The 25,743-nt window shown below is 39.2% G+C and overlaps 1 protein-coding gene across 1 annotated transcript; it reads right to left on the bottom strand.

Annotated features, from left to right (window-relative positions):
- Positions 1–704: 704 nt before the first annotated feature.
- Positions 705–25,259, bottom strand: LOC121429730 (arylacetamide deacetylase-like). Its single transcript, XM_041626928.1, has 6 exons — positions 24,870–25,259; positions 23,999–24,230; positions 22,240–22,303; positions 15,976–16,192; positions 14,549–15,141; positions 705–889 (listed from the first exon to the last, which is right to left on the bottom strand). Exons 1-5 carry the CDS (start codon positions 25,032–25,034, stop codon positions 14,551–14,553), a joined length of 1,269 nt encoding a protein of 422 aa, XP_041482862.1. The 5' UTR covers positions 25,035–25,259; the 3' UTR covers positions 705–889; positions 14,549–14,550.
- Positions 25,260–25,743: the final 484 nt, after the last annotated feature.

The following is a 25,743-nucleotide window of genomic DNA, read 5'->3' as shown; positions in this document are numbered from 1 at the left end:
TGATTAACCTTATGGCCAAGTTTCATGAACTAGGTCCATATACTTTCTAAGTTATGATGTCATTTCAAAAACTTAACCTCAGGTTAAGATTTGATGTTGACGCTGCCGTCGGAAAAGCGGCGCCTATAGTCTCACTCTGCTAAGCAGGTGAGACAAAAACAGCAATGCAAGCCTCATGCATTTTCACTGATTACCAGCCAAGTAATTTGCTTTATTAAGAATAGATCCAATTATCGAGCCTGGAAAAATAGTTATTCTTTTGCTTTTCACTGGCCTCGAGACCATGTCATGTGCTAGAAGCATTATAATTCTATAGGCTTGTACACAGAAAAAACTTTGTGAATTTTCAGATTATACATTTTACTTTTTTCAGTTCTATCACATAAAAAATAGTAAATATCTATTTCTGCAGGCTTGAATTGATGAAATCTAGACCTTTTTACTAGTTCTTGCCACATTTTATTTTCTGCTCATTTAGCACATAACTACATATTATATAACGTGTCAAGCTGTAGCGAATTAGTTCGCTACTTTTCTGATCTTCTTTACTTATACACGACGGAAATTGTTGCAAACTAGTTCGCAATTTCTCATCTCCTCTATATATTTTGGAACGTTTCAAACCGTAGCGAACTAGTTCACAATTTTTCTGATCTCCTCTACATATATATCTATACGATGGGGGATATTGTTGCAAAATTTGATTTGGGGGTGAGCATTCCGTGGATACGTTGGGTAATCCACATCGGATGTCCTCTCAACATTCCAGTGTGGGTTCAGGCTGCTGGGAGAGCAGGAAGAGATATGGCCTGCCAGCAAATGTTGTCATCTACTTCGCTGAGCACCACGACCTCCAGACTGAGGGTCAAGTTCTGGACCAAGAATGATGCTGTAGGCGAGAAGATAAAGGAAAAAAGCACAGTTTAAAGATGTTCTTCTCTATCTCTACACCACAATGGCTGGGAAATGCCTCCAGGAGCGACAACTTGCTGTGTTTGGAGAACAACACCAATGCGATGACACAAGGGGAACATGTCGTGATGGATGCGAGATAAAGAGAAATGTGTGTAGTGTTGACGCAAGGAAAGAAATTGTACAGATCCAGGAAGCCCTTACAGAGCTAAAAAAGACCGAGGGTTGTCGTGTGTGAGTGAGACGAAGCTATGTGAGTAGTTGAATGGCAAAGAAATGCAGTGGATGGGCAAATATACACCTACTGACAATCAACCAGAGGCTGCTTCATTTGGCAGTCTGACCAAAAAGCCTGATGTGCTGGGTATAATTTTGAGGCAAGCAGCAGCCTTAGACTTAGTATCGCTAGTCATCCTGGAGTCACGAAAGGATGGGAGAGTGGACCTAATTAACCTAGTGAGTAAGAACTCACTAGGTAAGGTGAATGTAGATCAGTAAAAGCAATGTCTGGCTAGGTGGCGACTTTAACCCACATGTAGGTGACATCATTTGGGCTTCACAAACCGTAAAGCCAGGGTCGCAGAAGGCATCAATGTGTCGAGACCTCGATATAGCTAACGACAATGGCCTTGAGCAAATTGTTACGAAACCCACTCGTAGGGATAACATTCTTGATTTATTTTTCATTATGAATCTACTATTGTTCCAGGAATGAGTGATCATGATGGTGTTCCTATGATTCTTGTAAACACTACACCCCTGATAAGTAGACAAAAACCAAGGAAAGTCTTTCTGTACAACAAGCCACGACACACAGGTTCAAGTACAGAATGAAAGTTCTGTCGACAAAGTATGGAGCAACCTCAAAGATAAACTTATTAAAGTGGTAGATGAGACTGTCCCATCTAGAATGGTAGGCAAAAAGAATACCACCCCCTGGATGAACCAGTCCATCAAGAGATTATACTAGCGTAAACAAAGGGCCTATAACAAGGCAAACAAAACGGGTAAGCCTGATGACTGGGAATTGTACAAAAAGCTTAGGAAAGAAACAAAAAAGAAAACAAGAAACACTCATAGGAAATATATCCAGAAAAAGTGCATGGAGTCGCCCAAACAATTCTGGTCATTTGTCAAGTCACTGAGAAAAGACTCCATGGGCATACCAGCTCTAAAAGACAAATCTACTGGTGAGCTGGTAACTGACAGTAAACAAAAAGCAAACTTGTTGAACAAGCAGTATCAAGATCAGTTCACAAAAGAAAGACTCCATGATGTACCAAGACCTCATGATTTGGGCTTACCCTACAATGCCAGATATTGAAATACATGTAAATGTAACAGGTGTTATTAAACTACTGAAAGATCTCAACCCACACAAAGCTACAGGTCCGGATGAAATATCACCTTGGGTCCTACGGCAAACAGCTGAAGAAATAGCACCTGCACTCACATGTATATTTCAATTATCCCTTTCAACAGGTGAAATTCCAGAAGACTGGCGTCGTGCTAATATCACCCCAATATTCAAGAAAGGAGACAAAACCGACCCATCTAATTACAGATCAATAAACCTTACTTCTATTTGTAGCAAAGTAATGGAACACATTATCCATACAAGCATAATGAATCATCTGGATAGCCACAGCATTCTGAATGAACACCAGCACGGCTATAGGAAGAACCACTCCTGTGAAACACAGCTTATCTCTACCATACAGGATATAGCAAAGGAAGTGGACCATAAGAAACAGATCGATCTAATAGTAATGGATTTCCAAAAAGCATTTGACAAGGTACCACATCAAAGGCTCCTCTCTCACTAAACGTAAATCCACCAGAATTCAGGAAAAGAAACTGTCAACCCCTGAAAACGTGAGCTCATCACAGAACGTAATAGATGGGACTGAATCAACCAAATCCACGGCAGAAGGTTCACGTGTGAGAGGTGGATCTACACTGGAGGCACAGGGCCGCGCACCGGAGGATAACGGCAGGGAGCATGACCGTACTAGCGACACAGATGGAGAAGGGAAGCAGGGTAGTGTACATGAGAAGTTGGACCGAATAATGATTATGCTGGAAGGAGTTGTTGGTCGTCTGGATAAATTGGAAGCTAAATTCAACAGGCTGGAAGCAGAATACAATGTAAGGGGAAAATAGATTCAGTAGAGCACAGTCGAGAGTTTGTTGTAAATGAGGTTGAGGATCTGAAAGAGAAGTGTACCCAGGAGCAAGACAACATTAGGGGAGCTCTGGAAAGGAGATGTGATGACTTAGAAAATCGTTCCAAAAGAAACAATTTGGTGTTCTGGGGCATCCCTGAAGGAAGTGAGGATCAGTTTGAGAGTTGTGCTGAATTTGTAGTTGAGGAGATGCTAAAAAATATCATGAAGATAGAGAGAGCAGATGAGATCGAAATTGAGCGTGCACATAGAACCCCATCAGGAAAGAAAGCTAGAGCGCAATTTGAGCAGACAGCACCCAGACCCATAAAATTGCCTTCCTACGTTTTCAAGACAGAGAGCGGATTCTCCGATCGGCTGCAAAGGCGCTGAAAGGGAAGAAAATCAACGGCAAAGTTGTGTATGTCACAGATGATGTCTCAAAATCCATCCGTGCAGACCGCAAAAAGCTGATACCAACAAAGAACAAGTTGAGAGCAGAAGGTCACTTTGCAGTCACCCCATACAGCGTACCAGCTTATGTTCTGTACAAGTCAAACGAGGGAAACTTCAAGAAGATTTTGGTCAAATATGTATAACATTCCAGATTGACTACTACATCGTGTATCAGTAAGAAAGTTTCAGAGCTAGTTAAAATTCTTGATGAATTAGCTGTGGAGTCTGAGCTGAAGATACCATGCAGACATTTATGCAAGACTTTTTGGATATGAACAATATGCCAAGGTCTATGAACACTTTTGGACTTATTCTTACGTATTCTTTATTTGCATTTTTTGAAGAATTTTCTGTTTTACATTTTTATAGCTTGGTGCTACATGTTGGGAAATGTTATGAAATAAAGCTGCCCTTAGATGGTCAGAATGGAGAATATTACAATGAATATGATGTCTGAATGTAAGAGGGTTGCAAAATGCAGTTAAAAGGCGAAGTATTTTTAACTGGTTTAGGAATATGAAGATGGATATTATGATACAAGAAAGTCACAGATCTTCAAAAAATGAAGTAGTATGGACAAGTGAATGGGGTAACAAAATGTTGTTCTCCCATGGTTCAACAAACAGTAAAGGGGTGTTAATTTTGTTTAATAGTAGATTAAATTTGAAAATACATAGAGTATTTAGAGATGAATCAGGGAGAGTTATATGTGTTCATTTGAATATTGAAAATACAGACAGTTTTCTTATTTTGAATTTATATGCTCCAAATGTGGAAAATTCACAAGTACAGTTTTATAGACATTTATTAAAAATATTAGAAACAGAATGGGATGGAAAGGAAAACTTTATCATTGGAGGAGATTTTAACTGTATTTTAGATCCACAACTAGACAAAAAAGGTGAGACACATTTGGTCAAGAAAAAGGTTGTGCAAAAGATTAAAGACATTATGGTCCCTTTTGAATTGATCGACATATGGCGCACCAGAAATATTAATTGCAGACAATTCACTTGGAGACAAAACAAACCTCTTATTCAGTGCCGGCTGGATTATTTTTTAATTAACAGAGATTTGAAACATAAAGTTAAAAAGGTGAATATTGTTAGTGCATTACGCACAGACCATTCAGGTGTGAACCTAGAAATATGTTTGAATAAAAACAAGCGTGGGAAAGGATATTGTAAACTTAATACCTCATTTCTCTTAGATGAAGAATATATTAAGGTTATGAAGGAAAATATCAATAATTGGAAAAAAGAGTATTCATCCTTGGAACCAAGAATAAAGTGGGATTGGATCAAGTATAAGATACGATGTTTTAGTGTGAAATATTCTAGTCACATACAAAAGCAGATATCTGTCATTGAACAACAATTAAGAAGTAAATTGAATTTACTTGAAAATAGACTTGCCATCAGTGAAGAAGAGGGTATTATTAATCAGATAGAAAAGATAAAGGAAGAATTGATAGAAATAGACAAGAGTAGCTGGGCTAATGGTTAGGTCAAGGAGTTGATGGTACGAAAAGGGAGAAAAGAGTAACGAGTACTTTCTAGGATTAGAAAAGAGGAATAATGTAAAGAAGCGGTGTTATGAAATATATGTAGAAGGCCAGTTGATTACAAATTTTAAGGGTATTTTATCTGCTCAAAAGCAGTATTATGAAAAGTTATACACTACGAAAGTAAGGTTTGGAGCTGGAGAACAATGTAATTCGTTTCTACAAAATATTTGTGTTCCCATATTAAATACTGAAGAAAGGGAAAAGTTGGAAAAACCCATTTCTAAAAGAGAATGTAGAGAAGTACTGAATGATTTGGCCAAAAACAAGAGCCAAGGAAACGATGGTATTCCAGTGGAATTTTATTTAAGTTTTTGGAATGAGTTAGAAGATATTTCTATGGAATTGGTAGGGGAAGGCGGGGTAAGTTGTGACACTTTTTGCATTTTGCATGTTAGAATTGATATGACTAGTACTATTGTAGAAATAAGTACCTTGCCTTTAAATTTGATTCTTGGGAAATGTTTTTCACCTACATATAACTTTCTACCACCACACTGAAAGTCATCGTGACCTTTGAAAAAAAAACGATGTCAAATGGCTCAACTTGCCCCATATATGGGGTAAGTTGTGCCACCGTCTGGGGTTGAGCCACAAAAACTACGTACAAAATGTATGGGGGGAGAACCAGCATGTCAATTTTTTGTTTAAAGTCTTTTCACTTGCTAATTCTCTATAAATACTAACATCCTTTAAAAGGAAAAGAGCAGTCATGTAAATTTGCTCCTTTCAGCCTGCATTTCAATCAATTTTTATGGTTTGTTTTTTTTAAGATACATTACCATAAGAATTACCATGGCTCAACTTGCCCCATGCTGTTTGGCTCAACTTACCCCAGTCCGAACTTAGTGCGATAATTTTGTATCCACACATTTATTATGCATCCATCATATAAAAGACTATGACAAGAATGAAGATCCATACCTGGACTAACAATGTTGTTATCATGTCTTTACTATAATTAAACACATGTGTGAATAAAGAAAATTGATATTTTGTTTGGTATATCTGATGGAAGACCACATAAATCACTTATGAATCAATGCTTAGTTGTAGCTAAACAAATGATGTATACATGCAGACATTTGAATATTTTACCGTCCTTTGATTTGTTCTTTGTAAAGCTTAAACGAATATACAAAATAGAAAAACAAATTGGCATTCAGAATAAACAATTATCAAAGTTTGAAAAGAAATGGAAAACTCTACAGCCCTTTTTCATGTAATAGTTTGGGCAGCTTCATGGAAAACTAAATCAAATGTGTCGTCATAACCATTCAATCCTGAAATGTTTTCTTTTGTTTTTTTCTTCTTCTCTTTTTTTTCATTTTAATTTGTTTTGTATTTTATTTCATTTTGTATATAATATGTATAAGGTATAATGATTATGTTTGTTATATGTATATGAAGTTATGAATAATAAAATTCATTGAAAGAGAAAAAAAATGTATATATATACAAATTAAATTGAAATGTATCAAGTTCAGGGAAAATGCTTGATGTTTCAACTGAAGCAGAGCGTTATAGGAAGGGGAACAATACAATTTAAAATGGGCAATAATGAAAAAATCCAACTTGCCATGCGTAGAAGTGGAATCTGCAACCTATGCTTCCACGAAAAACTCATTATCGCAACTCACAAGAAAAACTCACTCAATCGAAGGTCCGAACTAATCAGTACATACCGTCACAAAAGAAGGAACAAAGAACCGCAGGACCGTGAAATGCATTCATTGCCCCAACCGAGGGCCCCCACCAAATCCAACTAGCTTCAGTGTCCTGATGAGCAGCCTGTGACCGAGGCGCAAAACCATTGGTAGACCAGAGGTGAGGAAAATTCATAAATATATGAAGGCCCCACTGGCCGAACGCTAGCAATAAAAGAGACATTTGGAAGCAACGTCTAGCAGCAATGCTTGAATTATTTACGCCTATTTCTATATACATATATATATATACATACATATATATATATATATATATATATATATATATATATATATATGACGTTTTAAAGCATCATATATATATATATGACGTTTTAAAGCGTCATATATATATGACACTTTAATAAAAACAACTGTCATTCGAACTTGTCACAATTCACGAATCTTCCCTGAAGAAGGTAGAGGTCTACCGAAAATTTGGAGAGTGAATAAAAGAACTTAATTGTTGGCATTACAAAAACTGCATTACTCTTGAATTTGTTTCGCATTCCTGATGTCTTAATATTGCCAATACGTGGAAAACCAAGATGCTTATACATATATATACATATATTTATATATATCATGATAGGCTTAAGGTGTATAATGGAGAACCTCCAAAGAACTGGCCGGCAGTTAGACGTAAAAATCCACAACGAACTAGACGATTACCCGAGAAGTACTTGGAATAAGGATGTTGCTTTCCTTTTCTTATCCCTTTTCTCATTACTGCAGACATGATGCTACTGTGTAAGCATTGTAGCTCCGGTTATACTACCACAGGGGCCTTCCACATGCATTTACGGTCAGCGCACAATATTCCAATAACTTTGAAGTGCGAACACTGTACATATGAGACGGAGTCGATGGCACGTATGAAACGTCACTACATCAAGACTGAGAAACTCTCTGCTACGCAGTGCATATCAATCCCACTGACAGAGGCCTCGAGCGGATATATCAAGAACCAATAAGTGAAGCAGAAGAGACAACGAGAAAAGAACCAATCACGTGCTGGAGAAGAGTTGGTGGTAGAGGCAAGGAAGGCGATGCGACGAGTTCCCCCCCCCTCCCCCTGAAGATGAAGATTTCATCACCGACACTTTCAGTAGATGCGAGTTATCCATCCTTGGATGAAGATGAGCAGTCCCAAGCTAAGGAAGTTGAAGAGACCCCAATAAGTACGGCCCAGGTTGAAGAGATGGGAGAGCCAATCGAAGAAACCACTGAGGAGCCAGTCACTCAGCCAGATATCCGGGTAGTCCAAGACTGTGAGTCTGATGATGATGATGAAAGCCAACAAGGAAATGTGCAAACAACAACAACTTACTTTGATTACGAAAAATTTGAATACGAAGAACTTTTCCATTGATAACTGATGCTCTATTAAATTAATTCAACAAATTAATGTGAATAAAAACAAATGATATATTGATATATGCTATCATTTATTGAAAAGTTTTATGGAATGTTTATTGTTAAATTGTTTGACCAATTGCTGGGACAGCAATTTTATTAAGGCGGGGGTAATGTGGCGGATTTCATCCTCCTTTTAATCATTTAAAACTTCAAGATTCTCTGAGGCAAAATTTTGGATACCACTTGGAAATGATCAACTTCTACCATAAAAAAATTTGGTATTTTCTGGAATAATTCTTCACCGTTTGGAAGACAATTTAGAACTAATTATACCCGTCAATTAATAAAGAAAATTGTTGATACCCATGCAATTGATCTGAGCATTAAATGAGGTTGGTAAATAAGACTTGGCTGAGTTCCTAATAGTTAATGCCTTGACTTCACTGCGTGAAGCAACAGCTGTGTAATACGTCATAATGAGTATCATACGTCACAATGAACAATTAAGCTAGTAGGGAAATGGGGTTAATTACATGAATAATTCATGCGCGTAATTAGTAAACGCAGAATTCAACCCAATTATCATACAGTTAACTGCGTTGTAGTCAAGTTGTTTGATACCATACAAAAGCAGCAATGCCCCCCTCAAATCAAAGAGCTAATACCATTCGAAAATGACTTGTTACACAGCGAGTTCCAAGACAAGCTTAAAGAAGACATCACTAGCATCAAAAGGTCGTAGAAATTACTAATCCCTGCTGACAAGACACGAAACCTCTACGAAATGGACCAGCCGTTATGCAACAAACTTCTGCCGGACAACATAACAAAGTGTTACCAATCATCCAGCACCGAAACAGTGAATGGTATCAACGCCGAGGCACGGTCAATCGCCGCCGACTTAAAGATTGACGAAAGAATGGAAACTATGGCACAGAAGCAAGCTTTCATCACCCTAAAGGACCAAAAGGACAATTTCGAAAACACACTTCCATGCAGACTTCTCAACCCTGCAAAAAGTGAAACCGGGAGAATCAGTAAATCAATACTCGGCAATATCAACAATACCATCAGAAGGGCGACATGTGTTAACCAATGGCAGAAAACCAGTGCCGTTATCGAGTGGTTCAAGAACATAAAAGAGAAAGAGAAACATACTTTCATCAGCTTCGACGTGGTCAGCTTTTACCCGTCCATATCAGAAAAACTACTGAGACAGGCCATCGAATTTGCAAAGGAGTACATAAACATCCCAGCCAGAGACATAAAGATTATCATACACGCAAAGAAGTCTGTCCTGTTCAACAAAGACACCCCATGGAAGAAAAAGGATAGCGGGAGCCTGTTCGACGTCACCATGGGCAGCTTTGACGGAGCAGAGGTCTGCGAACTTGTGGGCCTCTATATTCTGAGCATCCTTTCCAAACAGTATGGCAAGGAGCACGTTGGCCTCTACAGAGATGATGGTTTGGCCGTCTTCAAAAGCATCTCCGGTAGTGAAGCTGATCGCATCAGGAAGAACTTGACGAAAACCTTCCAGCAGCTCGGCCTAAAAATTACCATCAGCTGTAACCTCAAGATCGTGAACTTCCTCGACATCACTCTCACTTTCAACGGCAAGTTCTACCCGTACCGGAAGCCAAATGACCAACCCATGTACGTCCACAGACAATCCAACCATCCACCATCAATCATCAAGAACTTACCAGCTTCCGTAAGCAGACGAGTATCAAACACCTCCTGTGATGAAGAGACCTTCAAGAAAGCCGCACCAATGTATGACAACGCTCTGAGATCCAGTGGATATGAAGATAGCCTGTCCTACACGAATGACCAACCAAGACGGAAAAGAAAAAACAGGCAGCGTAATATTATCGGGTTTAACCCACCATTCAGCAAGAACGTATCAACCAACATCGGCTGCATCTTCTTAAAGCTGGTCGACAAACACTTCCCAAAGAAATCCAAACTCAATCGCATCTTCAATAGAAACACGCTCAAAGTGAGTTACAGCTGCATGCCGAACGTCGCCAGCATCATCAAAACTCACAACAAGCAAGTCATGAAGGTAGAAAATAAGTCAAACAGCAATACATGCAACTGCCGGAATAAAGACCTCTGCCCTCTCCAAAGGAATTGCTTGGCTACCAACATCATCTACAACGCGGAAGTAACAACCCCAGACAAGAGGAGGATGACCTACATTGGCCTCACGGAGCCCCCCTTCAAGTCCAGGTACTATAACCACCTCCAATCCTTCCGACACGAACGGTACCGGAACAGCACGGAACTTTCGAAGTTCATCTGGGACCTGAAACAATGCGACACGCTGTATACCATCAAGTGGTCCATCACCAGCCATGCGCAAGCATACTCCGAGACAAAGAGATGTGACCTGTGCCTCACAGAAAAACTTATTATGAATGCTGATAAGCAGTCACTGTTCAACAAACGCCCAGAGCTCGTTTCCAAATGCCGCCACCAAAACAAGTTCAAGTTATGCAATTTCAAAGACAATCTTTCGTAATCACCATGCACGCACATCGTAAAATGCAGAGACATCACCAATACTAGTGATGCAGCTTTATAGGCATAATTTTCATTTCCACTCATTATTTTCAATTCTATGGCATCTTCTCTAATTATCGATTAATTGATCAACCACCCATTGCGGAGTATGGATTATTTGAAAACATTTGAAAACATTCAAATTACAAAAACTACAGCGCGCACTGGTTACCAAGTTTTTCTGCGCCCGCTATGTGCGTGTTTGGTGTAACGCGCTTTGCGCGACATATGCATTGTTCAATGGTATTGGAAAGTTTTATCAGTTGCCTGAAGATCGCACCTCACGTAAGGTTGCGTGAAACTCAGAGTTGCAAATAAAATTTGATGAACCTCCAGTCAGCCTTGTGACTTTGTGTTTATTATATATATATATATACAGAGGCATTGTGGTAAGAGCAGTAGTCTCTGGCACAGAATTCCACTCTAATTGTTTACAAGTTAAATATAGCCCATTTGCCCTTAAAATTTGCTCATCAAGTACAGTAAGCCAATTCCAAAGAGACTAGACCATAATGGAACCAAATATGGAAACATTGTAGCAAAAAGTTATGATAGGTAACCTTGATTTTACGAAATTGACAGCCACTCAACTAAGCACCAAACTCTGTATTATTTTAACCTATTAGAAATAATGTAAACCAGGGGTTCTCAAACTTTTTCTTTGAAGGGCCAGATGAGACTCGAAATAAACCTCAAAGGGCCAGGGTGAAGTGGATATTTAGAAGGGAAACTGTGCGCGAAGCGCAAAGACCCTTGCGGTCGGGGTCCTAGATGCTCTCTTGTGGAATCTGGTCCTTATTTTGGGAGAATTTAATCGAACAAATTTATGAATGTTTCATATGGAACACAGGCAAAATTAGAAAAGATTTCAAAATACAGCGACATTCAATAGTATAGATAACAAAATTGTAGTACTTTGTTAAAAGGAATGTACATTGTACATTTGTCAATTTTTGACACATGCATACAATTTAAGAGACAGATAATGTTTTGTAGTAGGCCTATCAATATTTTTTGTGGTCAAAGTAGATTGGCCAACCCATTGGCCTTGAGCTCGATTGCGGCAAAATGAATGCATATACTTGTCTGTCCATTCTTCATGGAAAACACGATTTTCAGCATCCACCTTTCTTTTCTTTGCAGAATGTGATGCCATCTTGACCTGGCTAACAATTAATGATGACTAATGTACCCCTGAGAAAATCTGCAGAACTGAACTGGCAATTAAGTTTACGTTTTAACCAAATTGATGGCGTGTTGGAATGTGGGCGCACATGTTTTCAAATGCAACGTCTTATCCGACGTTTGATGTGAAACTACATACTTTCTTCAATGTAGCGCCGCGCTGGTCATCTAATAAGAATGTAGAACAGACAGAAAAGACTCCATTAAACTTTGTTTAAAATTCAAATTAATTTGACTGCCATTACTTTTATTACGGTTTCATGGATACACAATATAATCATATTGAGCTGTTTCATATTTGTGACTTAAAAGTGATTTTAAAAAACCCAGCAGAGTCTCGCGGGCCGGACAGAGAAGCTCCGCAGGCCGGATCCGGCCCGTAGTTTGAGAACCCCTGATGTAAACCAAAATACATTCGAAACAATCATGTTTATCATTAATGATACTCTACAAGAGTGAATATCATTCGTCTTATTTTTCATATTTTCTGGGACGCCCTGAAATTATGAGTCATGGTATAGACTGAACCATATTGTTTGGAGTTGATGCTGATAAAAAACAACCAATTCCTATGTCGTGAGGTATCTGCCAGAGAGACATGCACATCATCATTTGCCTCAAATCCCGGGGGGGCCACTTACATTGACGAGTGGATACCATGCGCGACCAAAAAAACACGTAAAAAGGATGTCCTTTTCACGATAGGGCACGTTACGTACGTAATGTGAAAAGGGTGTCAAAAACACAAAAATAATGAAGGGTATCTATTTCGCTAGGAAAATTACGTGTTTAGGGTCGAATTTACGTACGTAATGTGAAAAGGGTGTCAAAAACACAAAAATAATGAAGGGTATCTATTTCGCTAGGAAAATTACGTGTTTAGGGTCGAATTTACGGGGATGATAAAACAAAATTAAAATGTTTTATAAAGGATGTCCTTTTTGCCCCAACACTACGTGTTTAGAGTCCTATTTGCGGGAGGTGTAAAAGGTGGGGTCGTACTAAACCAAATAAGGTAAAGCCGACAACCAAAGGACCCGTAACAATAAAACATTCCTGTTTAGGGGTTCATTTCAGGGAATATTTGACAAGAGTATCGTTTTTGTCTCCATACTTGTTAAGGGTAGGGTTTCACACGCCAATACTTGTTAAGGGGTGCATTTTCAGAATGTGGAAATTACGTGTTTAGGGTGCTTTTCGAGACCCCATGGTCGCGCATGGTATCCACTCGTGAATGGAAGTGGCCCCCCCGGGCCTCAAATGGAACAAGGATTTACCTTAGATTTGCGCTTACATGTACATGTATATGATCTGTAGGGGGGGGGAACGCGTCACCCTCTGCGATTAGTAATCCGAACACAGTGAAGTCACAAAGTTTAAAGAAGCAACTGTAAAAAAAAAAAGAAAGGACAAAAAAAGAGAGATGAGAAATTGCGAACTAGTTGGTTCGCAATCTCATGTATATGTAGCGGATATCAGTAAACTTGTGAGCTAGTTCACTACAGTTTGCCACGTTGTATAATGTACAGAGAGATGAGAAATTGCAAACTAGTTCGCAACAATTTTCCGTTGTGTATAGATTATGTAGAGATCAGAAAAATAGCGAACTAGTTCGCTGCAATGCCCTCTCGTATATATATATATATATATAGAGGAGATCCGAAAAATAGAGAACTAGTTCGCTACAATTCCCCCTCGTGTATATACATGTATAGAGGAGATCCGAAAAATTGCGAACTAGTTTGCTACAGTTTGACACGTCGCATAGACTAGTACAAGAAGATGGCTACAAATTTTGAAGCTTATATATAAGCGTTGAAGATCAATATATTTGCCATCTATAAAACACCAATTTTATTAATGGTAAAATTAAAGTCCTAATGGTTTCCTGCATGTACGATTTTGATAGTTTTAACTTTACTCATGAAATATTTAAAAATCGTATCTACTTCAATTTATAACTAATTATAATAATAATAATCAAATAATAATTGGCATTTATATTGCACTTTATCAATCTATGACTGCTCAAAGCGTTTCACAATTATCATTACCCGGTCACTGGATTCATAGCATTTCAAGCAGCCTGTTATGCCCACACTAAAACCAACCACAATGACGGTTGTTTCCAACCGGTACCCAATTGGCATCTGGGTGAGAGTGGCAAAGTTTGGAATGACGCCTTGCCAAAGGACGCTAGGCCATGGTGGGATTCCAACACACGACCCTCTGATTACAAGGCAAGAGTCAGAACCGCTACACCACGACGCTTCCACAACTTACTATTATTTTTTTTCATGTTAAAGTATTTACAGGGTCATTTTCGTGGTGCACTTTGGATGATTGCATTCAAAGTTAATTTTCTACAGGTACCCCTTTAGGGATGCCTGGATACATTACCTATTTTTCTGATTGTATTTCTCCTTACTGAAATTAAGTGCACTGTGAGAGTGACCCATTGATTTAATTTCCTATGTTAATACTGTATATTTTTTACTGTCTTGTAATTCTTCTTATTTGTAATTCATGTTCATTTCAGTTTGTACTGCGAGACATGATGTTTTTAATAAAATACATTTATCTATCTATCTATCCATCTATCTAAGTAGAAACTTAACAAGTGCACATAATACCATCATAGTACATCACTGAGATGGGCATACAACTTCTTTCTTGCGATCAAACCCCACTTGAACTGAGGGAAGAACAGCAACCCATGAAGCGCTCCACAGCAGTTGTCTAGCACAGCCTTCACCCCAGCCTGTTTGAGCCTCTCCGCATACATGACCCCATCATCTCTCAGTACATCAAAGTCACAAGTGATGATGTAGGCTGGTGGGAGTCTACTCAGGTCTTCCTTGTACAGAGGCATGACCCTGGTGTCCAGGACAAATGGTTTGAACCCGTCCCAAACCGCCTTGATGGATGGATCAACGTCAGTCATCGATGGCGTTGCATACGCTTCGCATTTGAGCTTGGCTGGGACCGAGTCGTGACTCAGCATGTCCTTCAGGGTATCATTCTCCCGAGCGGCAAAGCTGTGGAGGGCGCCCTTCATGAGAGCCGCGGTAAGGCTGCCGTCTTTCTTGCCTGTCAGGTAGCGGGGTGTCATCCAGCCCAGGGAGGATGTCGGTAAGAACCCACCAGAGACCCCGAAGACTGCATCGTGTCTCTGATATGAAGGCGTCTTAAGATCCAGCATCTGAAGAAGTGGGTACAAAAGGATCTACAAAAAAAAACAAATTGACAGTAGTTCTTGATATCTTCCAAAGACTCATGACAAATTACAGGAAGCAAAGAAAAACTACACTTTGGCTCAATGTAACTTCATCTTGAAATGCTTAAAAGAGCCCTGAAAAATAAAAGCACCTGGGGTCCGCAACAAAAAGGTTAGCGATTGATCGTACACTTGATTTTCACGATTGATTGTACATTGTAGTCAATGCAATCGATCGTAGAAAAATGTTCCACGATCATTGCATAGCTTTGTGTTACGGGCCCCTGATAAGAGATGAGAATACCCCAAAATCCCCCATTCATTCCAACATTAAAAGCTTGCAGATTTGCGTAGATTGAAAACCACCCCCCTGACTGATGGGTAGTTATTATGAAGAGGATGAATTCAAATTCATCACGGATCAAAACTATTACTTCAACTTGTATATATGTTTCACCATGGGGTAAAAAGCACCTATCTATTTGATACTTTCATACTTTTTTGGCTGAAATTTTTATTTTTCTCTTTGAAAAACTACTTTCTGTTACAATGTTGTTATAACAATGTGATGGGGTTAGAGGTTATGCAATGGGTCATCAATTTAATGTCACCACCACAATGTCTAAGTCATTCATTATTGGCCTGGGGGTGATGGCTCAACTTACCCCGCCTTCCCTTACTGATTTAAAGAAATTCTATTGAGCTTTTCTGTTGATGTGGAAGAGTCAACTTTTCTTTTCCAGGGGGCATTGTTCCAATGAACTCATTCTCAAATTAATCTAACATGAGCAAATAAAATGCTAACATTTTTATTCAAAGAATCCAACCCTCAGTAATCCGTACCTGAAGCTTTGGTCTGCATATTCCTTGTGCAGGGTTAGTCTTATAACACAGCTCCTGGACCACACCAGCAGCCAGGTTTCCTCCAGCACTGTCCCCACATATAGCAACTCGTGTTGGGTCCACCCCAAACTCCTTACAATGCTTGAAGAAGTGCTTGGTGGCCGTCATGCAATCATCAAACCCAGCGGGGAACGGATGCTCAGGGGCAAGGCGATAACTGAACAAGAATATTTAAAATGATTTATCAATATATGAAGGAATAAAAAAAACATTCAATATAATAAAAACAACTTTAACAGAGAGGCCTAAATTCACTTATTTCAAACCTGAAAGATATAGGAAATATTGATCTATCACAGACTACAGAATAAGTTACAATAAAGAATAGATAAAGTCCCTAAATATATTACTTTCCCTACATAGATGATTTTTGGGGGGATGATTAAACTCTAAGTAAAGTGTATGAAATAAATTTCTGATGCATAAATGCATATGTACTGTAAAACAAGGCCCGTTGGGATATTGAGTATTTCAATAAGTAAGAGCTGATTCAGGTGAATACGGTGAATACATTTTCAAGAATAATAATAATTGACAACATTTATATAGCGCTTATCACAAAGAATGTCTCTAAGCGCTTAAGGAAAATAAATAGGAAGACAAGAAATTTCAGCTAAAATTAAATTATACATGTTGACAGTTGAAAGTAGACAGTTGAAGCGGCATATGCTAAGGACGATCTATTTAACAAAAAGGTGAGTTTTTAACATAGATTTGAATTTGTCAGTCGAGTCTGCTTGTTTTATGCTTTGAGGTAGGTTGTTCCAAAGTTGAGGGGATGCTGAACAAAAAGATCGGGAACCATAAGACTGGGTGTTGATGGCAGGAACTGCTAAGAGTGATTTTTTGCATGAGCGCAAGTTGCGGGAGGGCGAGTATTCTGATATTAATTGTTGAAGATAGACTGGAGCTGATTTTATCAAACATTGGAAAGTAAGCAAGAGGATCTTAAAATCAATTCGTTCACGAACCCTTAGCATATGAAGCTCCCTTAGCAGTGGAGTGACAGACTCACGTGAACGACGTTTAGCAATAAGCCTAGCTGCTGAATTTTGTATTCTCTGCAGTTTGTTAATCTGTGAATCAGGTAGACCATACAGAAGACTGTTGCAAAAGTCAATGCGAGACATGACTAGTGCCTGAACAAGCCTCTGGGTGGTCTTTTTTGTAAGAAATTGACGGATGCTACCAATTTTATGCAATGCAAACGAGGCAGATCTGCATACGTTGTTCACATGGGTCTTTAGAGACATATTATTATCAAACATGACCCCTAGGTTTCTAGCAGCCGCAGAGCATTTTATATCAGTACCATCAAAAGAAATATTGCCAATCGGACTACAAGTCCTATGCCTGCTCACAAAGTGTAAACATTCTGTTTTACGTTCATTTAACTTTAATCCATTCTGTATGGACCAATTCTTAATGTCTGTAAAACATGCACTGAGTCTTTGTAGCGCCACAGCATGGTTCTCCTTCTTCAACACTAGATAAATTTGAGTATCATCTGCATAAGTCATACATGATATTCCATGGTGTTTGATGACATCCTCTAATGGAGATGAGAAGAGTGTAAATGCAATCGGACCGATGACGGACCCTTGAGGTACTCCGAAGTTAGAAGAGCTGACAATCGATTCAGAGCCATTCACAAAAACAGACTGGGTTCTATTAGCGAGGTAAGAACGAAACCATTCTAGGGCTGAGTTGTCAAGTCCAAATCTTTCATGTAAACGACTTAGAAGGGCATCATGACTCACCGTGTCAAAGGCTGCAGAGTAATCCAACAGCATCAGAATCGCTTCATTGCCTTTATCGAGGGAAAGAAGGATATCGTTCGAAACTCTAAGCAAGGCAGTTTCACAACTATGATGCGGTCGGTATCCTGACTGCTTCTCAGAATATAGATTATGCTCAGACAAATACTCCTGGAGCTGTTTTAACACAAGTCTCTCTACAGTCTTTCCCAGGAACTGAAGATTGGAGACAGGTCTGTAGCTCTTTAGATCATCAGAACTCAGTTTTGTGGACTTCAAGAGTGGAGTTACATGAGCATGCTTTAGTGAATCAGGAAAATGACCATTGATGAGGGAAGCATTCACAATAGCTGTTATAACAGGAGTTAACTCATTAATGCAGTTCTTAAGTAGCCAAGTGGGTATTGGGTCAAGTCGGGTGGAAGTTGAACGAGATTCTTTGATAGCTCTGTTAACTTGGCCCTGTGTTACAGGAGAAAAAGCATTAAATCGATGATGGGTGCTTCGAAAATTGACGTGGTCGAGATTGCTTGATGGTAGACTCTCAAGGGACCTGACAAGGACATCAATCTTCGCACTGAAGAAATTTGAAAAACGATCAGCAAGAGATCGATGAGGGTCATCATCTGATGGTAGGATGTTCCTTGCTGATGTAGAAGACAAACGATCAACTCTTTGAAAAAGCTGATGAGCATCACAGTCGTCAAGTTGTTCAGAGTAATACTCTGTTTTAGCCTTGGCAAGTTGGTTGCTATAAAGACGACATTCATCCTTCAGGATCTGGCGGTCGATTTCTGCTTTGGAGTGACGATATCTTCTCTCTAGTTGTCTAACCCTCTGCTTACTTTTCCGAAGACCGTCAGTGAACCAACGTGAGTGAGGCCTAGCAGTTACACATCTAGTAATCAGAGGGGCATGCTTATCGAGTATAGCTTGTAGTACCCTGTTATACTGAACAACCTGCTGTTCAAGGTCATAAGCAGGTGATCTGTAAAGTTCAGATTCTAGGATGTCCTCACGGAAAGCTTGGATATCAATGTCTCTCAGTTTGCGAAAACTGATCTCAATTTTTATTGAATCCGGCTTCTTGATGTTAAGTTGGCAGCAGACAGATGAATGGTCAGAAGGAAGAAAGTTTGATGATGAGACATTAGAAATTACATCATCAGATGCTCTTGTAAGTATCAAGTCCAAAGTATGACCCTTCTGATGGGTAGGAAAGTCAATGTGCTGGTTCAAGTTGGCAGATGAAATCAGGTCAAGAAACAAAACTGCCTCTCGATCTCTATCATCGTTGACATGAAAATTAAAGTCACCGCAAATCACAAGATGGTTGGGTTCAGAAGCCAGTCCTTCAAGAAATGTAGCAAATTCATCAAGAAAGATGGAAGATGTTGATCGTCGATCTTTAGTTCTCTGTGGTCTGTAGATTACGACCAGGCGAAGAGGCTTTTGATGTTCAGCTGAAATGAGAACATTGAGATATTCAAACGATTCTAGAGTGCCAAAATCTTTTCCAAGAATGGTGAAATTTCGATGAAGGCATACACCGACACCACCACCCGATCTCTTTATTCTTGGTGAGCTAATGAACTGGTGAGATGGGAGGTCACTGGAGAAATCAGACAAGACCCGGCCGTCACGTTCATCACCTGTCAGCCATGTTTCAGTAAGTGCCAGGATATCCACATGTTGTGACATTACTAAGTCAGTCACCATGTGCATTTTCTTCTTGAGAGATCTCGCATTCCAAAGCACCATATGACATTGTCCAGAGCCCAGAGATGGAACAGAATGATCTTGGGAGGAATTGGAAGCCTTGTTACAGGTTTCAGCATGCCTTCGTATGCGTCTGCCTCCTTTGCAGCCCCTGTGTCTAGGACGTCTATTCAAGATGCCAAGTGTATTGATTGCTTTCCAAGTACATGGGTCAATTCGATGCATGCAGCGTAGATTCAACAGTTCAGCTCTACTATACACAACTCTACGGGTGGTGTTATATATAACGCTCCGTGTAGACGATGAAGAAGAAACTCCATTATCCTCAGCATTTTCACCAGGGCCAGGATTGGGATGTACATCACCAGCTTTTGTCAACTCAGTGCGAAATGTGCAGGTTGAATTGCTGTAGTATAAAATCCTCTTCCCTGTATAGTGATGACAATGGTGGTAGTAATGACTCCTATTCACAGACCAGGTATGAATAGATGAAGAAACAAGATCCTCATTCAAGGTGTTGGACAAACACAAAAGAACCAGTGAAAGGAAGAGGCAAATGCTGAGATCTTTCATTGTGTTCAATGTCCCCTTGGTGAACCACAATAGACTGTAGTGAAGTGAAGGTATGGCTCCAAGCCAGTGCTATGGGTATAGTACAGCCCAAAACTTGAAAAATTGAAACCAGAATATCAAATCCAACCAAGGACAATAAAACTCCCAAATTGTCCTGTTGAGCCAGAAAACTTGTACAGTCAAACTGGTAACAATCTTATAACTAAATTCCAGCTGAACAAGAAAAATCAAGTGAAAGTTGCAAGAGCAGTAGGAGGACAGCTGTAAGGCGCACTCACCACGGTATTGCAAAAAAAAAAAAAAAAAAAAAAAAAAAAAAAAAAAAAAAAAAAAAAAAAAGATTTCAGGGACTATGTTTTTTTTTGTAAACATTCTGGAATATTGTTTGTGGCCAAACTCCGGGTGAATCTACAAAAGAAGGTTGCCTCAAACCCTTATATTCAGGGATTTCTAGCGGTGGTATTGGCTGTGATGATAATGGGGGCAAAATGCCACGTCACCCTTGTGTACTTCTAATGCTAGATCAAATGAAAAGTCACATTGAACAACTACTTTACTCATACGCTGTAATTAGTGCTTGATAACTAGCGAGGGCAATTGCTGCCAGTTGCTGTGGTGAAAATCTCAAATGAGTTTAAGTAAACCAGAAAACAATAAAATGACCATCAAAGTATATACTGTATAGTGCATTGTACTCAACTCAATGATTCTGGTAAATGAAAAATGGACAACATTAGCATGGTATTCCAGAGAAATGCGTATTTTCAAGCAATAGATACATGTATACACTATCACCAATGTGCTTATCTTTGTTTTTCAATAAACCCTCAGAGGGATGATTTTCTACTAGATTTCCAAGAGTTACACCTACTGTGAACATGTAAATGCAAATCTGTGAAATTTAACAATTAACAGGTCTTCATATGAAAATTGTTTTTGGTGAGGTCAAATGTTGATGTGGAAGAGGTTCATCGTGGTGAAGGATTGAGTAGAAGAAATAACCAGTTGTCTCACGATGTAGCAAACGTAGTAGGACAGCGACGTTTCGTCTGCAAGCTGCTAGACTTCGTCAGGCAATGAGCAAAGACGCTGCTGCGCACGGGTTATATAGCGTCGGGAGCTATTGTCTGGCTCCACTCGGGCGTGAGCCGCGCTGTGATTGGCCGGAGCCGCTGGCCAATCAGGGTCCGCGCTGGTGCTTGGTGCCCGCTCGGGCGTGCACCGCGCGCTGTGATTGGCCGATGCAGCCGGCCAATCAGCGTCCGCGCTGGTGTCAGGCACCCGCTGGTGCGGGCGCCGCGCGCTGTGAACCGTGGATGCAGTATGCCGTCGGATGGTAGGTAACCATTCATCAGGGATCTCAATGCCGCTGTCCCTGTTGATATTGCTCGGGTGCAAACGGATCTGGATCGCTTCCTTAATGCGCCGCGTATACCAATGCTTATCATTAGCGATGCAGCTGACCTCATCCCAGTTAGGTGGATGATCGGAGTCCCAAGCATGTTCTGCAACAGCAGAGCTATCGGTGCGCCTAAGCCGAACATCACGGCGATGTTCCTTCATGCGTTCCCCCACAGGTCTACCAGTCTCACCGATGTAGACTTTGTCGCAGGTCGAGCAAGGGATCTTGCGTTTGCTACGTTTGCTACATCGTGAGACAACTGGTTATTTCTTCTGCTGAGGTCAAATGTTGTTTGCTGGAACTACTGTTACTTATGTTTAAAGAAGAATAAAATAATTGGGAAAAGTTAGCTTGTGAGAAAATCAAAGAAAAAATATCAAAGTTTGAGATGTAAACATTGTCCCATTGGCAAAGCAACCAAGATTTGTGATGTCACACATGTACAACTCTACCCTTTCTACATTGAAAATATATGACAAATTATACAAGCAATAAATGTGACACAAACTTCTTGGTTGCATTGCCAATGTGAAGATGTCCATTTAACATTAGTGATTTCAACACCAAAAATGCTCACAATATTCATATTATTAATTCAATATTTCTCAAAGATCAATTGATTTGTCTTATATAGATCTGCCAATTTATTCAATGGTTTCATTCCCCTTTAATTCAATTGTTGAGTTCAATGTGCATTGACCAGGGTTAAAGGGCAATATCAGTCAAATAAAACAGATCTAGAGATAAACTTACTCTACTGATATGACTACACCACCAATCACTTCAGCCATTTTCCTTGTGACTTGGTCATACATGCCTGTGTATAAAAAAAATCAATAGTCAATTTCAATTAATCACTGAAGAATCATGATTCAGATTATCTCTAAAAAATGGATATTGCTCTGAATAGGCATTTCTTTTCATTTATTTCATTAATATGATACCAAGTATCAAAGCGCAGTTGAGAATATGCACATAATAACTGCACTATATATGGACATATTTTATCTTGCAAGTATGAGTTTACAATACGTCATTACAGCCATTTATTTTGATTTTCACACAGCACACTAATCTCTTATAAATGAAGAAATTACGAATTGCCTTTGGTTTTGCCTTTTTTTCTTTCAAATGGATATTATTTGTAAAATAAGCAGATGGTTTAAATGTGACTCTAAGCTAAGAAGAGAAACCATCAGTGACAGTCCATGGAATATGAAACAAAACATTTCTTAAAATGAAAACCTATAAATGAAAATGTGAGGGAATCATATACATCTTTTTTTAATTACTATTTTTATTCATTTATTTTTTTTGGGGGGGGGGCTCTTTTTATTCTGAAAATTGCATCAATAATGATGAAAATATTTAAGAAACATGATTCACATCTGTACATCATAGTACCTTACACTGAAAAGGTTACATAAAACTCAATAGCAGAGCTGCCAACCTGAACAAGTACATTTCAGTATTTTAAAAGCTAAAAATCAGTATTTGGTGAGGAAATCAGTATTTTCAAAGATATGCAATAGGACAAAACATAAAACTGAACTTTAGAAATCAGTATTTTGCATGAAACCATCAGTATTCTTCTCATTTTTCAGTACTAAATACTGAAAATCAGTACTACTTGGCAGCTATGCAATAGATAACATGTATTTCTAAAATCAGACAGGAAAACAAATAATGCAGATTTTTATTATTACAGAAATAAGATCCAGGTGCATCTTACAAGTGTGCATACTGATAACTTTACAAAAAAACTTTTTGGTATGTTTTCCAAATATTGGGCGCTGCAATTCCAAGGCATTTGCCAATGAGTGTGAAGTGGAATCTTGGTTCCAAAGTTACTTTGAATGCAGAGAATTTTCTTAAAATGGAATGTACATAAGACATTGTGGGCGCATCGTGGTCTAGTGGTTCTGACTCTCAAACAGAGGGTTGTGGGTTCGAATCCTAGACATGGAGTGTTTTCCTTCAGCAAGAAATTTATCCACACTGTGCTGCACTCGACCCAGGTGAGGTGAATGGGTACCCGGCAGGATTAATTCTTTGAATGCACGACCGTTGAAAGGCAGCTCGAGCTAAAGCCGGGGTAATAATAGTAATAACAATGTGCCTCGGAATAGATGTTTCTAGATAGATGGCGCAAATGCCTATTATTATTATTATTACATTGTACTTTGAAAACTATCACACATAAGTTTTGTAAATTTCTGAAAGTCTACAGAAGGGCTATAGGGCCTTAATATGCCATTCACTGTAATCAGCAAATGCCATTTTTTCAGAGTCTATATTTAATTGTTTTATTAATAACGAAAAAAGGAATCACTCCCGAGACAATAATGCTAAACCTCTCGACCACAAGCTGAACTGAACAATGGAATCACTCATGCATGCAATGCAATGCACTCCTCAAAATGCAAGAAGCATAATAGCATGAAAATGAAAATTACATGAAAAGTGGATGCACAGATATGTGTTAATCACACGTTAAGGGTTCAGGACTTACCAGCGCTTCCAAACATGAATCCTCCGCCATGTATGAAGACAAGTCCCGGTAGATCATTCCTCTCTTTTACTATGGGTTCATAAAACCTCACCGCTACTCCGCTAAAGTCCCGCACACTTGATTTGACTGTAGACCCAGTCACAATTGAAGGTTTCGGTTTCAGCCATGTGTTTGCCGATTCCCTTGCATTGACAAGAAAGTTTTTCCCATTCAATTTTCCTTTCATCTTAACCTGGATGAAGAGAAAAATAAGTTTAAAAGAACAAATGAGAAGTTTTCAATCAATTATTGATGAAACGTGATTAATTTTTAACAAATGATATTGCTAAAGAATATAGAGAAATTAGAAAGCAGTAAAAAATTAGACTACTAATTTACAAAGGAAACATAAGACTTTTTTGGCAGTCTCTCACCTGCAACGTTACGCGACGCAAGCGTCCGTATCGTAGGTGAAAAACAAAAGAAAACAAGATGGCGGCGTAAACATCAGGCAAGTCTCTATACTGTCTTTTCATGACCTTTTTCTCATTTTTTTATGAATACTTGTTTAAAAATAAAATCCATAGTGTAGAAATGTCGGAAATGAAGTTGTATCCCATCATGTGATTTAGGGCTAGATCTTTTAGAAAGAAAGTAGAAATCTCAAGGCGAGTTTCAGGTTTGTTGGTGGTGAACGCAAATGGATAGAAAGGAAGACCTGGCTTCGTTGAGAATAACCTTACGTTAGTAAATGATTTTTACTCTCTAGGCCTACTAGAAGCCTCCTGCCTGGCTACTTACCCTGGAGGTGTAGACAGAAACAAGTCTACTCTAGCTCTAGTAATGTATTACTAGCTCCCAGAATTTACCCCATTTCTAGCATTATACTTACAAACAATGCAAAGAGTCCACTCTGTATCAAGAATATCTGGGTTTTTCTTCTGCTGTCAATTTCAGGAGGAAGTTTCGGAAGTTTGAACATGATGAACACAACAAGCAGGATACCAGCGAGAGCAAGTAGGCCGACCAGGCCGATGCACACGGCGAGCACAGCCATCCACACTCGCAGTCACAGCCGCTGCTACCTAGCCACCTAGGCTAAAAGTAAAACTTTTGACGTGCTGATGAGTGATGTGGAATCTTCAGTGGGTTCTATGTTAGCCTAGGTGAGCTAAGCCGGAATTTGTCGATCAGAAATGGACTATGTTCATCTTATGTTCCTTATATTAAGCTAATGGGTTCTTTTTCAGCTGAAAAAACAAGAAAATGGTACTAATATTCTCTGTTGCTGGAAGTGATGAAGGCCCAAAAAATCTTTAGCAGCGGTATGCGGTGATATTTTGAGTGGGCGCGGCATCACGTGGAGAGGAGGGCGTTGCGAAGGGAATTTCCCTAATGTCAACAAAAACGCGCATGCGCCAAATCCGATGAAAAAATAAAAACTGATTATTTGATGAGGGTAGGCAAGAGAATTACGATCTAAATCAAAATGTTACTTTATATCGTTTTTTTATGTTATGTTATATATACATATATTTTTTTTTTTTGGGGGGGGGAGTTTAAGGGGGGAGGAGCTACCAGTTTAATCATTGGGGTGATATCAAGTTTACACAATCTCGTGTTTTTATCTTCTTTTTTCGCCCTTCGTTTTCTTTTCTTCCATTTTGCATGGGGGGGGGGGATTCTCCTTTTTTCTCTACTTGAAAAAAAAATCACTGAAACATAATTTTCCCAATATTATGGATACTGAATTGGTGTCAATTTGT

This window comes from Lytechinus variegatus, chromosome 16 (assembly GCF_018143015.1).
Source record: "Lytechinus variegatus isolate NC3 chromosome 16, Lvar_3.0, whole genome shotgun sequence".
NCBI lineage: Eukaryota > Metazoa > Echinodermata > Echinoidea > Temnopleuroida > Toxopneustidae > Lytechinus > Lytechinus variegatus.
This window is presented reverse-complemented; position numbering and strand designations above follow the sequence as displayed.